This window comes from Strix uralensis, chromosome 4 (assembly GCF_047716275.1).
Source record: "Strix uralensis isolate ZFMK-TIS-50842 chromosome 4, bStrUra1, whole genome shotgun sequence".
Lineage (NCBI taxonomy): Eukaryota > Metazoa > Chordata > Aves > Strigiformes > Strigidae > Strix > Strix uralensis.
The window spans coordinates 123,789,668-123,806,214 of record NC_133975.1 but is presented as its reverse complement, the minus strand read 5'-3'; the positions used below and the strand labels follow the sequence as shown (position 1 = coordinate 123,806,214).

Here is a 16,547-nt window from a genome sequence, read left to right as displayed (position 1 = left end):
CAAATAATGATGAACCTGGCAGAACTGAAACTGGAAATGGATCACCTGCAACACATTAAGTGTCCTAGAAACTTGGCTGTTGATATTCTGAAGAATAATTAACAGAGACAATGACATCATACATGTAATACATTATTTTCCATTTCCACCCAAAGTGTAGGGATAGCATTTGGAAGATATTTATATTACAGACAGAGATAAACCAAGAAAAATTAATAGATTCTCTAGTATCTGTTCAGAAATGCAGGCATGATTTACATTTCCATTTATAACAGAACAGGCCTGATTTAGATTTGAAATAAAACCTCTTTATACTAAAGGCAGTGAAAAATAAAAATAAATATATGCACAAATCCCACTGATACCTATTTTCTGTCTTCTTTGACATGGCTACAGCAATGGAAAGGAGTTTGGAGTAAACAAAGATGAGCCCTAGGGAGTTTTGACACAGACTTTGGAATGATCAGGGCTGTGTATATTGGATATGGCTCTGAACCATGCAAGTTGGTAGGAAATTTTTATTAGAATGAGAGAAAGATTAAACCACGTACATAAATCCTTGGTAGTAATCAAAATGCTCATGCTAGAAATGTCAGACTGATATCACCTTCCTATTTTTTCTATTAAGTTTCCAGCAAGGTTGACCTCTTGCAATTTCTGCAGAGTATGTAAACCCTGTGAATGTTTTAAACAATACAGTTTTAATCTAATATAGCACTGCAAATGCTGAAGAGCCTGTAGGCGAAGAGGCAGATCATTCAAATGTAAAAACAAATTTGACTGGAGTCTAAACAATGTTAGCCTCTGTTGTAAACTATAGCTTTCTTTTGACATGGAAAGAGAGAATGCATTTTGCCAAAAGGGAATTAGCTTGGAAAGCCTTTGTAAATGATACTGCTATGAAAATAAACTCAGTCCCCCAGCCTTAGTTTCACAGCTGTGCATGAGAAACCTAACAGATCATGCCCCATGTCATGAGTACTCATCAGCTTTTGGCTACAGCCCATGTCTTGGCCTTGGGATATCACACGAACTAAATCACTGATGTCAATTATTTCTCTCCATGATGACACTGAAGCTCTTTGCAGTAAGATGCTATTAGTGTCTGTAGTGTCCTTGATAATAAATAATAATTTCTGGAAACACTCTACTGCCTTTACACTTGTATTTTGTCAGCTGTAATTTCTCAGTCTTTCTTTTCCTTCCCTATCATCATGCCCAGCTTCAATTTCTCTCTCCTCTTTTTTACAGCTTTGAAGATTCACAGTGATCTGGCCTCATTCATCCCTACCAGCATCTCCTTCTGCTCTAGCTACTTTTATCTTGGTATCATTATCTCCCTCAGCCTTTTTTTCATGTACTCTCCCAAGGGAAGGTAGACTGAGCTGAGCACCTCTGTTCCCCTGTTGGGGCATGATGACTTGGGTAATTCAGAAAGCTACCTGGTCTTTTGCTAGAAATGGACATTTACACATTTCTTCTCGCTTTACATGCCAAACTGCTAATCACAGAGCTTTTGCTGGTTTTGGACTAGCCTCCAACTCAAAGGTTAGCATGAAGAATATTAATTTTGGGGGGAAAGGGGAGAAACCAATTTTTCATAGGAGCTAATTTGATATATGACAGCGTGAAGAAAAGACAGGATAGAACTTCTCCTGAACAGGAGTTAATCTTTCCAAGTTATAAAAAAATAAAAAAATCCAAACATTAAAATAAAAATTAAATGGCAAACCTTTTGCATAATACTGAAGTGCAGACAAAAATCTGCAGTTATAAGAAAACTAAAAAAATCTTTTCCATTTCAAGAATCCCAGAGGTCTTTGAAAATGAGTGATTTAGTTAACTCTGTATATGCAGAAAACCTTGACAGCTAATCAGTTCCAAATAACGTTTCAGCCTTAATACTTATAAAATGAAGTTTAAAATTGTCCTTTCTGTTGCTCAACAATTCTAAAAGTTACCCCTACTTATTAGACACATTTCTATACTATACTATTAAAATATCATACATTCGACAAATTAGAAGAAAATAAATCATAACAAGGATACCTGAGGCACCTCTATATTCTTGATCAGGTTATTATTCAAGCAAAGTACATTCAGCTTTGTCAGGGCTTCCCAATTTTCAATTCTGGAAATTTCATTGCAACAAAGGTAAGCTTTTTGCAAATTTACACATTTTTGTAGACCACCTATTTTCTGCAATAGAAGAAGTAGTATTACTTTGTAGCACCGAATAACAAAATGTTACTCTTTTTCGTAAAGATGACCTTAACTTGCACAGAAAATTGTTAGGTAGTTCCAAATAATTTGAGACCACACCCTCTATGCAGAATTCTGCTGATTTAGAAAGTTTTTCAATTAAGCCAACAAAGAAAAAATAGTAGCAGCTACAACGGTACATGATAAATTATTATGTGGTTTTAAATATGGTATTATTTTCATGAAGATGTCTTCATTCTAATCAGTTTCCTGGAAAAAGTTTCAATGTAATTATTCTAGTTTTTAAAAATATTGTTTCTAATGAGAGAGAAAAAAATCTAACAATAGGTTCTAAATTACAAAACCTGTAATATGTAACAGACATAACTTGATCCATATCTAAAATGGGATTTTTGGATACTCAAGTAAAGAAGTGCCAGATCTTGACTCCTTCTAATAGTGCCTTCTTCCTTGACCAGATAAATGGAGTGTTTGTGAAAGAATATGATAATCATTTTAAGGGACGGGAAACTGGCTAAACTTGGCTAGAAAGAAAACTCATAGTTAACTTACCACTAAACAGCATTCAGCAATCCACAGCTCTGAGTAACAGGCAATACTCTAGGTCTGAAATCTTCTGAATATTTTATCCAATGAAAATGAGAGTAATTACATTTAGGAACTATTTCATGCTTACAGTTCTGGGATAACCTGAGAAAAACATCTCCAGTGATGTTGTTTTTATCCCTCTTGATCAATATTCTCATAAAACAATCCGTTACACGTGCACTGGAAATGAAATGTAACTGTTATTCTCTTTATGTCCATGCTGTAAAACATACATTATGAAGTAGAATGTCTTACTGCCATTACAGTAAATTAGAGATAGCTGCTTAACATCAGTTGTGTCTTTTAAAATCTCCTCTGTAGTAAAAAGTGTTTGCAATTTTGGCCATGTTCAGCGTATAGTGGTTAAGTAGCTTGTTTCTGCTCCCAAAGCACGTTTGCAAAGTATTACACGAGTGCTTCATATTCACACCTCAGAATGCATCTTCAATTTAAACCAAAATATATTTTAAATTCTGCTAATTTTAATGGATATCAAAAACTGAAAATCCATAACTTTAACTACAAGCTAGTATATGTATGTGTATAAATATACACACATACCTATACATACATATATATGTATAAGCATAAATGGTGCACTTTATCAGTCTTGCAGTTTTCCACTTCTAGAGTGGATGTATCAAGTAAATATAATACAAGATTTTGGCCAGGAAAAAAATAAAAAGTTTACATGGAATTTCATTAATGGTGAGATTCAGTTTGAGATTAAGACACAAAGCATATGTATCCACATGTGCCTCTTGCTTAAGTTCGTATGTTAGTCAAGAGATTTAACCAATATAGCCAAAGGATCCTGAAAAGTCATTCAGGTGATGGCGTTTATGCTACACTAAATTGACTTATTCTATATGTTCCCTTGACTAAGGATGGAATTCAGAGTATCTGTTGCAATTTCAGAGACCTTGAAGTATCTTGCAGCAGCTGTTCCAGTAGGGTGCAGTTTTCTATATATCCTCCTAGATATGTGTGGTGTCTTAGATACCTGGGGGCAAGTAAAATGGCACTAGACAGCTGCATCTATGGGGCTGAACCCTATCCTTGATTTCCACTGACTGTAATGGCAGCCTAGAAATGAAATGCCTATCTAGACAACTGCCTGTAGACACTTAAATCAAGGTGTGTTAAATTGGAGTTTCAAAATTCTAATCGGTTCATAGTAGACAAAATTTCCACTGTCTTAGTTTAATCACCCGATTCTGCTCACAACTATCCAGTCTACAAAAATGCAGGACCACATCAAAACTGCAAGATTTATTTTGATGAAATTTATATACCAAGCTTATTTCTCTTTCTATATACAAATATTTCTGCAGGGCATTTAGAAGAAACAGAGACAATAGAGAGAGTTGTACCTTAAAAGTCATTTACTCTGAAGATACTCTCTTGAGAGATTCTCATTTCTGTATCCTAACAGCTAACATGTTTCCCATGGTTCTGAAATGTTCAGATCACCACAAACTGTTATTAATGCATGACCTACACCACCTTTGGGGCATTCCAGAATGGAAACCTACCTACAGATGGTATCTCTAGAGAAGCAAAAATAATTGTATATTCTAGCAAGGGCATTGATATTTATAGGTGTACTGAGAGGAAAAAAAAAAATTAAGATCAAAACCAAATGAATAACTTAGCAGCTCCATAATTATTTCCACAAGGTTCTGGTTTTGGTTATCAGTTGCATCACCTTTTGAGTTCTCTGCAGTGACTATTATTTCTTATTATCTTCTTAGAAAAAGTACAGTAATATTATCAGCTGTGTAGCCACCCACATAATTTGAAAGTCACTGAATTTCCAAGAAGTTTGGAAAGAAGATCTAAATTCCTAACAGATTGAATTCCAGAATCTGTTATTTCTAATGAAATAAGAATGGAGATTACAAGAGAAAAAAGCTAAAAATGCCTGGAATACTTTATTACTTTTTTAATTAACTTTTTTAGATTCTAAAGGTGCAGAAAGTAGTATAGTACAAGCTATTCTGACCCACCTTCATAAAGAAGGGTTGAGGAATTGTGCCCCCTTATCCTTATATTGGACTCAGGAAATTGTATTTGCCCAAAGCATAAAGATGACGTAAAAAAGAACCAGAGCTCATAATTCACCAAAAAAAAAAAATCTCAATAAAAGCCCCTCTGCATGTTGGTGAAAATATATCAGAATATAATTGAGAGTATAAAACCTCTGACACAATGTTTTAAGTAATCACACAGCTGCTGCAATTATTTATCAAACACTTATTAGTAAAAAGAAAATGATTGTTGCAGATTTTTTTTTTTTAAAGCACTTACATGGTTTATTAACCACAGTATGCACAAACTACACCCTTACCACACCACATCCATGCTGCTTTTGAATTTCTGCCACAGTACTTAACAACTCACAGCCTCTCTAGTGAGTAATTTAGGACAGGAAACGAAGAATATATTTTTCCATTTACAACGGCTAAGGAAATTACATTAGATCTGAATTAGATTTGGGTGGATGCCTGCTCTTCTGGGCTCCGTAGGGGAGCTCAGGGAATTGTTCTACCTCACCTAGAATGGACACGGCTTTGCCAGCATCTCTTCTAGATCACTGCCTCCACAGACAGTTTCCATATAACACATTCCCACAGAATATTGCCACGGATTTGCCCACTGCGGCCTGGTGAAAGCCTCAGCCCGGGGTAAGGCTGAGGCCTCAGCGCGGCCACTGACCGACCTCTCGCCCAGTGCCAGAGAGCCGCCGGCTGTGTGTGGCAAACCGCCTCGCCCCGCCTACCGGCGGGATGAGAGCCAACCGGAGGCGATAGCGTAAGCAATGACCCGCCCACGGGATAGGTGGGGCACTGCAGCAGCCAATCGGAGGCGTGTGTGCGAGGAGGGACAGGTCGCGTGCGGCGGGATATGCGGTTACCTCAGTGAGCGGGGTCTGCAGGGCAGCGGCCATTGGCACATCCCAGAGGGCTCAGTACCAGTACGCCCAGTGAAATGAGCCAGTGGAAACTGGGTGTCTGCGATCCTCAGCCGTGCTAGGTCAGCGGTCTGACAGCAACACACTGCAGACTTTCCCCATCCCTTTTCCAGGCACCTGGCCTAGTGCTGGTCATTAATTTAAGCTGCAGTGACTTTCCCTCTTGCTCTGTTAATGCGTGGGGTGGTGGAGTGTAGCGGATAAACTGGCTTGTGAAATGTCAAAAAAAGAGTTAAAGAGTTTTATTCTAGCTTGCGTATCTCCCTTGGTCAGGGAGGGTGTCACGTCTTCGCAGCAGTTTATCTTCAGGGGGCAATGTAAACTGACTGTGCCAAATTGCAGCACAAAAGCTTACTGTGACTTAGCTTAAATCATTTAGAAATGTAACTGTGGGATAAAATAGGGCATTCTTAAACCAAAAGGACCGTGCGCACTGAGCCATTTGCACTGGATTAATTATATTAAGAACAATTATAATTAAATCACTGTTTATTTTTTTGCATGCAGTGAGACCAGCTGAACATTTTCCAGTGGTAGGATTGCTCAGCAAAAAATTGGATCTTTGCTGGAACAAATGTCATCAAAGATGTTTGATTTGTGAGTAAGGAGGTTAAATCTATTGAAAATTGCAAAGATTTCTGTTAAAGTTTTTGTATTAATATTTCATAACATTTTTAAGGGAGAGGGAGAAATTTTCTCGAGTAGCTTCCGCGGTTCCACATACAGATCAGTCTGTAGCTCGTTACTTGCACTGCTTTTTCATGTCACCAGATGTCACTCCAAGTCCACATAAGGCAACCAGCTTCCGTTTATTTCTACATTGTGAAAGAGGTTCTGGTTTGGTTTTAGACTTCCCATAGGTGCTACATTTCACTTGCCCAAAGACATATATATATATATACACACCGCTTCTTTTAGCAGAAGTCTGTAACAAGGTAAATCTGTGAGTCCAAATATGCTCTCCTGAATTAACATACCATAACAAGTACTTAATGGAACAATTTGAAATCAAAAAAGGGATGTTAATGCTCTGAAGACTGTGCACACTTTCTAATTCAAGGAAAAAAAACAAACCAATCATCTACTCTGAGCCTTCTCCAGAGAAATTTTTATGTAATTTTGCTTAAGGGGAGTATGTTCTATTCTCTTTACACCAGATCCTGTAAGAAAGCTGGTCTTGTTTAACAAATTGCTCCTTTCCTTTCTCACTGACGAAGAATCTTAGGCTCAACCTTCTCAGTGAATTAGTTTAGGCAGCTAGGCCAACTGATACCATTTAGTGATCTGTTTAATATATTTTAAACAGCAATTGAATGAATTATCATTGAAACTGGCATTGCATCCAAATTCAGATATTCCTTGGTACTATTAGTAGCCAAATGCAACTGCTTTTCTTTCTGAGCATCGAACGGTATGACTCATTATTGGCAGTGAGGGAAGCCAAATGATCTAATTTGTGTATAGGGAGTTCTGTTTGACTGGAAAGCACTCCTCTCTTACCAGAAGGGAGTTATTGTAAAAAACAACGTTATTGTGCCACACTTGCGGTCCTTTCTAGGTGATTGAATTATCTCAGAGTGACCTGCTCTAGCAGCCTAAAATCTGTGTGCATAATATTCCTAATCTCTTCAACTGGAGCAAACATGCATGGCATGGCAGCTTTCAATGTTAATCATTAACTCAGCTCATTAAGAGCTAGCTAATGTTACTGCTAGATAATCTTGTGTTGGTTTATAAAGCTGTTCAAATGTATATTTGCATGTACAGTATTTTAAAAATGTCAGCAGTTGCTAGGCTTCTCTTTTAATGCAAAGGATTTTCAAACCTATCTCAGACTGAATTAATAATTTCAAGTGTGTTATCTTTCACCTCTGCTGTGGCACATTCTGCTCTAATTCTGCTAAAGCTTTTTAGTATAATTTGAAATAATTTCATAGCATAGCCAAAGCAACTGTTTAAGTGCTGATGGTGCTTTGCTGCTGTATATTTACTTTTGGAATTGTCCTTGTAGTGTTGCTGACTACCATAGAAACTTTTGAAAACTTATGTTCATCAGATTCTCTTGGATCACTGTGCATCATAAGCATGTGTTTCTGCCTCTGCCTTCTACTGCTGTTGATATTTTTATAGGCTAGTAGATGATTTGGTTTCACTGGCATTGCTAAACAGTCATTATTGTATTTGTAGAAGGATCTCCATCCTTAAAAAAAATACTGTTTGTAATCTATGTGCAGTTTTTTGTCTGCTTCTGCTTTGTATCACTGGAATATTTCTGACTTTCACTGTGTCATTTATTAATCCAAGTGCTTCTGGTATCATCTCTGCAAATCAGTGCATATTTAGATAAAATGTCAGATTAAGTGGTAAGAAGCAGTCCTGATAGACCTTGTGTAAGTGTTTAAGAGGGATTGCATTTTAGAAACTAGGCTCTCTATGCCTTAGCGTTAATAAAACTGTAAGAACTTTAACTAGCTTTTAGTATCAGGTAAGATATATGAGGTAGTTTTTGGGTTGTTTTTTCTAATAATTTTAGCAGTATAACTATTTTGATGTGAGACATGCCTATGTCTTTTGAAGAATTTAGAATAATAGATTTCCCATTAAGCACCTGGGAAATGTCACCCCTGCAGCTGTGATTGGAAGACTTAGGTTAGCAGGATAAGCATGGACAGTACTTGGAAATACGATCTAGTTATACTGATGTCTCCACTTAATAATACAGAGCCCTTACTCCCACTGAGGTCCAGAAAAATATTGCTGAAACAAGACTGAAGAAGTCTTCTAGGGTCTGGCCCAGCAGTGGTGATGCATTAAGTGTGTTCACAGGAGACCTATGAGCCATGGGCACAAATGTGGCAAGGGAGAAGAGCACTTGCTTGCTTTTGGCACTGCCAAAAATAGATGTTATCCGGAGAGCATTCTGGCATATATCCCAAGCTAGTTACAGATTGACCTGCAGGATCAAATGGGATAAAAGTGTGTTGTCTCAAGTATGTCACTAGCAACAGACAGTTGTCACAGACAATCCAGAGTCATGACTTTAAATGCATATGCATTAGTGTTTTATCTAAAATAACTCCTATCTGAGCTCTGGGTGGAAAAGACCATTTCCCAGCAGCCATGGCTGCATCCTCATGCCACAGAGTGTATGATGCAGAATGGGTGTCGGTGCTGTGGGGCTCTGCTCTCTCTCTGCAGCTCACCTGATTTTACAGACTATTGTTCACCATTTTTCTAAAGTAAATGAACTGAAGTATACAGATGAATGTCTGTGCTTTGTATTTTGCATGTTTTGCTGTATTTTCTCATTGCTTTGGATGACAGGCTATAAAAAACGAGGAGTGAACTCAGATGGACACTGGGGTATTTTCTCGTTGCTTTGGATGACAGGCTATAAAAACTGAGGAGGGAACTCAGATGGGCACCGGGCATCTGTATGAAATTCCCTGTGGAACAGGGCAAGCTGCTTCTTATGTATCTGTCAATAACATGTAGGAAGGAAGACTGAGTTATCTCAGATGACTTTGTCTTGAGGATAGCTGTTGAAAGTCTTCTGTAAGGAGATAAAAAAACCCCAAACCATACCAATAAAACTTCATTAGTGCTTCTAAAAACAATAGGCAAGACATTACTTATAGAATGTTTTATTATTGCAGTAACTTCTTCAGCCAGCTCTGGACCGGATGTCATGCTAAAAGACAGAAATGAGCTCAGCATTGATCTATAAATCAGCAGTTGCCTAGTGACTCATGATCTTGGCACACTCGCTTTATGCAAACAAAAAATAGCACTATGCAGTAATTGGTATATGCCAATTTTTTGCTAGGGTCACTGTCCTAGAGCTTACGGCAATTTTTGACATAAATTCTGACAGGGAGAGTAACTTGAAAATGGAAGATGTCAATGAAAGCAGGGAATTGTTCAGAAACCATCAGCTAGGTACTACTGGTACATTACTATAGGAACATTACTATAAACACGCTGCAAGGAAAAAAAACCGCACACAAAAATGTGGTGCAAATATATGAAAATAAGCAATGTAGCATAAAATAGAATTTGCAGGGCACATACTAAATGAATTAGAAATTGGCTTAAAAGTAGATCTCAAAATGGGAAAAAATAATTTTAATGATTATTAATCAATTTAATGAAGCTATCTAATAATTTTATTTGCCATCTAAATGGTAACATAGGTCTCTGCTGGTTAAATCTGCAGATGACACAGGCTTGTTGAGTAGTAGTAATGAAGTTACACCTACAAAATTATTTGAATCACCTAATTAAATGGTGACAGTCCAGCAATATGTATTTCAGTACAGCTAAATGCAAGCTGATACACTGGGGCTATGTGGGCTACAGCTACGTGATGAGAAACCCCGTCTTGAAATGCTTTGACTCAGGAAAGGAATATAGGGTCATCCACAGCAAACTGCTTCAGCCTGAGCTCCCACTGTAGGGCTCTAGTTAAATTAACTGACGTGATCTATGGGTTTATCAAGTAGATGAATTCAGAGAATAAGACAGAGCAGGGATTTTTCTTTTTTAGGGATTTTTATCAGTATGCAGCACTGATAAAACAGCTCCTGTAATAGTGTGTTCACTCCAAAGAAGGAGGCCACAAACTTAGCTGTGGGCTGGAAATGAGACCTGATGATACACTGCTAACAGACCCTCACTGATGAAAGGAAGATTGGGACTGAAGTTAGTAGTAGTATATAGATAGGTCTGGAAAATTACAGCTGATAACAGAGGGCTTTTGGGTCTGACAGGGAAGGACGCAAGAATATCCAGCCACTGAAATTTTAAGTTGAACAGTGTATTGTAACGTGCACGTAATACATTGTCAGCGTTAGAGGGGGTAGTGTTGTGTCAATGCTGAATTCTTCTGTACCATAAATCTCAGTGGGATCTGAGTTAGGTTAGAAATCAGCACCTGTGAAACTTCATCCTGGTATTTTCATGGACCATCTTGAAAAAGAAGTTGCAAGATTTGCTTTTTATTAATTTCAACTTTATCCTTCCTTGTAATCTATCAATAATATCGAACCTGTTAAACTCTTTAAAGTTTACAATCTCTATTTTTCAATGCTTGTGAATGGTAAAGTAAATAATTTCTCCAAGAGAGGGATCAAATTCTTCATGCTTTCTAAAGAGGGTCTGCAGATATAGAAATGTGAGCGTGCTTCTTGTCTTAGTGGTGAATGTTTCCTATTTTTATAAGAGAACAAATTCTGCTTGCACCAGTGCTTTGAAAAACATCACCTTTTTCTGTCACCATCCTTTTTGTCTTTCTTTTCTCTCTATGTATAAATGGTCTGAACAAGCTCCATTAAAACAAAAGTAAATCTTCCATGGGACATGGTGTCATTACAGGCTCATGAAGTCACAAGGGAAGTAATTTTGGCTCTAACCTACAGTCCATGTGTACTCCTATAGCTCCACTGAATCCCATGGAATGATGCTAGTTTGGTGCCTTCGGAAGGCCAGAACTGTTTTATGGTCATATTCTTGCCTGCTATTGGGTTTATTCTACACACAGGGCATTAAACCCAACCACCTGAGTAGGTGTGGAAGAATTATTTCAGTCTTATGAAGCATCCTAATGAATCATCTTTTCCCACTTACACTGAGATCAAGACCACTAGTTACAAAGTGGTAGGGAGAAGCAAACAAAAATATTCAAGAGAGTTCTTGAGCATATGCTGCAGTCACACTGTAATGTCAGTTACCAGAGGTCTCTAGGAAACGTGAACCTCAAAAAGCACCACAGAAGAGCATTGGAACATTTTGTCTAATATCTGGGGCAAAAGAATTGTACTTGAAAGCAAGAATGAAATGCAGTGAGGAGTTTTCACCTGCTTTTCTTGTCTTGATTTTTCTATGGTGACTAGCACATCTTTCTTTCTGAGGCACAATGGAAATTGAAAACCTGCCGGACTGGAACAAGTGCAGTCAGCTTTCCAGGATGAAATAATACCTTAATTGGTCTGTCTGCATGGATGAAAAAGGGCCAACCCCACCATCCCAGTCTGAGAGATATGATGAGAAAAGCATCCTAGATCTGATATCAGCAAATCTTCCTTGAGCTATTTGTATCTTTTGATGAAGAGACCTGGTAACATAATTCACAGACCAAGGATACTGTAAGACTCATGCATCAAAACATTGTTTTAAGCATGTAATGGACTTCCTACATAGCCAGCTTAAGGAAATATTTTAAAAATATTTTTCTTTCTCTTGTATTTCTTTTTTTATCAAACTTTTTTTTTTTTTCCTGAGGCACAGAAACAGGCCTAGCAAGCACCTTGAGAAGTCACTTAATTCACTCCTTTGCTCCAAGGCAGAATGGACTTTTTCCAAACCTTCCCTGTGTAGTGTTTCTGTAACCTGTTTTTAAAAGCCTCTGGTAATGGAAATTCCAGACCCAAAGACCAATGGCAAATGTTAATCCCAATGATCAGAGAAAGTGAGTGCGAGAGAAAATACTGGTATGCTCAACGGCACTTTGATATTACATAACCTTTTAGATTTTGCTGTAGGAGAGCAAGAACCTGCAAGTTTCAAAGGCTCAACTGACTATGTCAGGAGCTTCCATCATCTTTCTGAACTATTTATACAAGTTTATATCCTTTTATGTTGCATAAAGAATACATATCTTGTTCAAATTCCTGAACTGAAGATTGATAGCAGGAAATGGAATGAGTATGCTTTTGACTTATTATTGTGATAGGGGAGAAAACCCCCAATTTATAGTTTTGAAAAGACTAATGTATCAAAACCCTCCAAAACATAAGTATCAAAGTCCTCCAAAACATAAAGCCATTTATGAAATCATCTAACAGGGAATCATATTTAGCTGTCACTAGATTCCCACTGTAAAAAAAGTTATAACACAGTCTAAAGGACTCAAAATCACTAAAAATATAAAACTAATATTCTAAGTTAATATTCTGATTGATTGAATGAATGAATGAATGAATAAATTGATGAATCATCCTAAAAGCTGCTAAACATTGTTATAGTTTGGGCAAAGGAAGGCTGAGAAATTATCAACTTGTATTACTATAAAACAGTTCTACTTTTCAAAGAAGGACTTAAGGCTGTCTGTGTTATAGTTAATGAATTCCTGCCTGGTTCTGAGAACCACAGTTGATGTATTTCTTTAGAAAAGATGCAGCAAAAATGTGTCTTCAATTCTTCTTGTATCACCATAGGTAAAAACGTTATAAGGCAAAAAGATGGTCTGTGAGTTTCTGTTATGGAAGTGACTGTGCTCTGACAGGTTGAGATACTGATATTGCCAAAGCAAAGGAGAATTTTGAGAAGCCCAAGTGACTGAGTCCATCTGAAATGTAGAATGAGTCCATCAATGGATATGCCAGGCCTGTGGAGCCCCTGAGTATCAGAGTCCTGACAACTGCCTTCAATTCCTTTAGGAGAGAGTTGATGATTTGAAAAGTGCAGCTGAAAGGCTGCACTCACATTTCTGCAAAATTATTTTAGCAATATAACACACCAGTCTTTCTGAGCATAATATAGGAACTAGATATTAGGACTCAGGACACTATTGATAGTTTCATTTTTGGAGTGAAGAATTTGTCTTTCTCTGATGCTTCTGTTGGTTCTGTGACGTCTGATGTTGAAAATTTCATGTACACACCATTTCCAGACCTTCATCTTACACCTCTGTAATCATTTGTAAGAGACACACCTGGACCTGGATCTCCTTGCTCTTTTAAATGCAATTGGAAAAAGAACAGCAAGTAAACATCATTCCAGCCCCCCCCCCCCCCCCCCCCCCCCCAACAAAAAGCAAAACAAAGCAAAAAAAAACACTGAAAAGGCAAAAACCACACATAAGGGCCACATGGCTTAATGTCAGTCAACATTCATTCCCAGAGTGGGGTGTGTATCTCAGTAGGGAATTTTCAGCCAGTATAACCAAGAAGATAATTTCTCTTTTCAGGGGACGAAACACAAACACTGATAGCATCAGATGCTTTGCTTCTTGCAGACAAGAGAAAATGTTGATTGTAGTACTGCATCATATTCTTGACCACATCTTGGGCCAGCTGTGATTCAAATATTTCTTTCACTATTTGTTTCACAGCAACATACACACACGAGCAGAAAAAGTGCCTTCTGGGATTGAGGGAGAGCAGACATAATCAAGACAGCTGCTGAGACTTTTTTCTTGGTTGTGCTTCCCACAGATCAAATTAATTCCAAGAGATGAGTAAAAGATGGAAAGACATGCTAATTAGCAGCTTTTTTTTATGAACGAGTTCTGTACGTCAGGATCTAATTAGCTTTCTAGATAAGGCTTATCTTGTCTGTGCTAGAGGCAAAGGTGGCCAAGTTTCTGTTTCTCCAATACAAGGGTTATGTTCATGTATTTCCAATGCTTGAAGAGAACTGCTTCAGATTGATGAATATTTACTTTGACCCCTCTTTAACTACAGCTCTGGGGAATTACACAGGACAATAGATGCCACAAAGACAGAGAAGGTAAAGGGAGCACAAACGGTTGAAAGTCATGGGTAAGACCATTATACCAGAGTGGTGGTGCACAGTCATGGTTGTGAGACAATAAACAGAGGGAGAACAGATCAGGAGGAGTCTGGGGGCACCACAGTAAGAGGAGAAAAACCAAGAGAAATAGCCAAGATCTAATTGCTTTGCCTACAGTTTATACGTTGAAGGAAGAAAACAGAAAATATTTAATGGAAAACAAGGATGAAAGGAAAAGAGTAATCTAGAGAAAAATATAAAAAATAGCTACTTAGATTAAATTGGCTATGAGGATAAGATAATTTACTGGGAAATATATATGAGTAGTTGTTTGTATCACACATCTGTATATTTGGGGGAAGAAGATATGTATGATAAACAGTTGTGCTGGAAGAAATTGAGACCTAATACTGCTGTTTGCAGCCCAGCGCACTGCATTTACTACCATGACACATGTACTTTTAAAAATTCAAAGCCATGCTGGCAAGTAATTTCTTCCCAATTTTTATGCTGCAATTTTTGATCAATTAAGATGTTTGAAAGCAATTAGGAAAACCATGAAGGAGGCTGAAATGCTAGTTCAGGGCCAAACTTGTATTAAATTTTACATCAAGTCTGACTTCAGAAATACTCAGATATTTAAAGATAATGGGATGCTAAAATATTTGCTGACTCATGACATCAATGAATAAAGCCACAGAGGAAGTGTATAGTACTGTACTATAATGGTGGTGGCAGGCAGTGAATAAAGCCTTAAGGACTGTCTTAGCCTGTTTGGAAGTGTGGCAGGTGCACCCGCCCAATGAAAATAGGGCTTTTCGGCTGCTGAAGCGTAGCAGCTCCTGACTGCCTTTGCTCTCAGGGCTTCACGGTAGTTGGGGCCTTTGGCCAATGGGAGCCACTGTTGACTACAGGTCAGATTCAGCCGGGGTCTAACTGGAATCCCCTGGGGGAGCCATTTTGAGTTTGTCACCTGGGGGAGCCATTTTGAGCTCGTTCCCTGGAGCAGCACGCTGCGAGGACTCTCCCCTTGGGTCGGGATGCTGCCCAAGGAAACTCCTCGAGGTGACTTGGGTTGGGACGCTGCCCTGAGCAGGTCCTCGAGATTCAGAGCCCTCACTTGTTAGGAGAGTGATAGAGTGTTTTGGGTTGTCCTTAAACCCTAGGGAGTGGTGCTTTGTTATGCATTTTGGGTTATTGTGAAACCCTAGGAAGTTGTTCTGTTCTCTCACAGACATTCGAACCTGTAATTTGCAGAGGGCTAGTTAATTGTGTTGACAATAAATTTTTAATTTTTGGTGGTTGGTTGTTTATTTGAGACTCTCTGTAACAGGAGGACAAGCTCTGAGCCTCAAGACCACAAAAGTAAAGGGCAGAGGTTAATTAATTTGTTACTGTTACTTGGCTTTGGTACTGGTCAACCGCAAAGGATGCATTAAAAAGGCCACCCAACAGCAGCTTCTCACAGTGTGACAGATCTAGGACTGTGCTACTACAGAGGTAATAAAGACAGGCTCAGGCAGGAGCTTTTCTTTTCCAAAACTAGTTCACATTTCTAGGGAAATACTGAACAAAATAGAGGGAAAAGAATGAGAAAGATGTTAAATTTGGCAATGATAATGAAACTCTGTATACTGAACTAGTATCAGCTTAGACTGATTCTCTCTTTCCAGGCAGATTTGATTGCTTTTTAAATAGAATTATAAAATGTAATGTAAAAAGGGAACCCAAACTTTGCCTTGTATTTGATGGAATGTGTATTTGAAACAGATACCTCTCAAAATTTAATTCAAGGGGATTTAGGTCATAACACCTGTACAAGATCTTATAATGAAACTGGCTATTGAAGTGTTCAGCTTTCCAATAAAACAAAGAAATCTCAGCTTACTGCTTTGACAGATATTATGGGAAGTATAATATAGTGCTGCCTCAATCAAATCAGTTACAGAGGGCACAGGAGTACGCAGACGAATGCTGCTTCAGCTGCAGGGGAAGGAGTGGCCATACTGATTTTCCTACCCAGATACATCCTGTGAGAGGAAATATCAAACACAGTCCGCACTGTCTTGATCTGTTCCACTTAAAGTTATGTCAAAATTAATCTGCCTTCATGATGTGTCCTTGAGGGTTATTTATGAGATTATGGTTTGAGAGACAAATTGGAAGTTGATGATGTGTGGATGGGGAAGCAACAGTGTGCAACATGCTTCTAAATTCTGGTTCAATGGTTAAAACATTCACTGCTCGCTGA

The 16,547-nt window shown here is 38.1% G+C and overlaps 1 protein-coding gene across 1 annotated transcript in view; it reads right to left on the bottom strand.

Moving 5' to 3' along the window:
• LRRC9 (leucine rich repeat containing 9) overlaps positions 1–5,761 on the bottom strand; it is a 29,417-nt gene extending 23,656 nt beyond the window's left edge. The window contains 1 exon segment of the mRNA XM_074864974.1: positions 5,534–5,761. Coding sequence (XP_074721075.1) covers positions 5,534–5,761 — 228 coding nt within the window.
• Between the last annotated feature and the right edge of the window lie 10,786 nt (positions 5,762–16,547).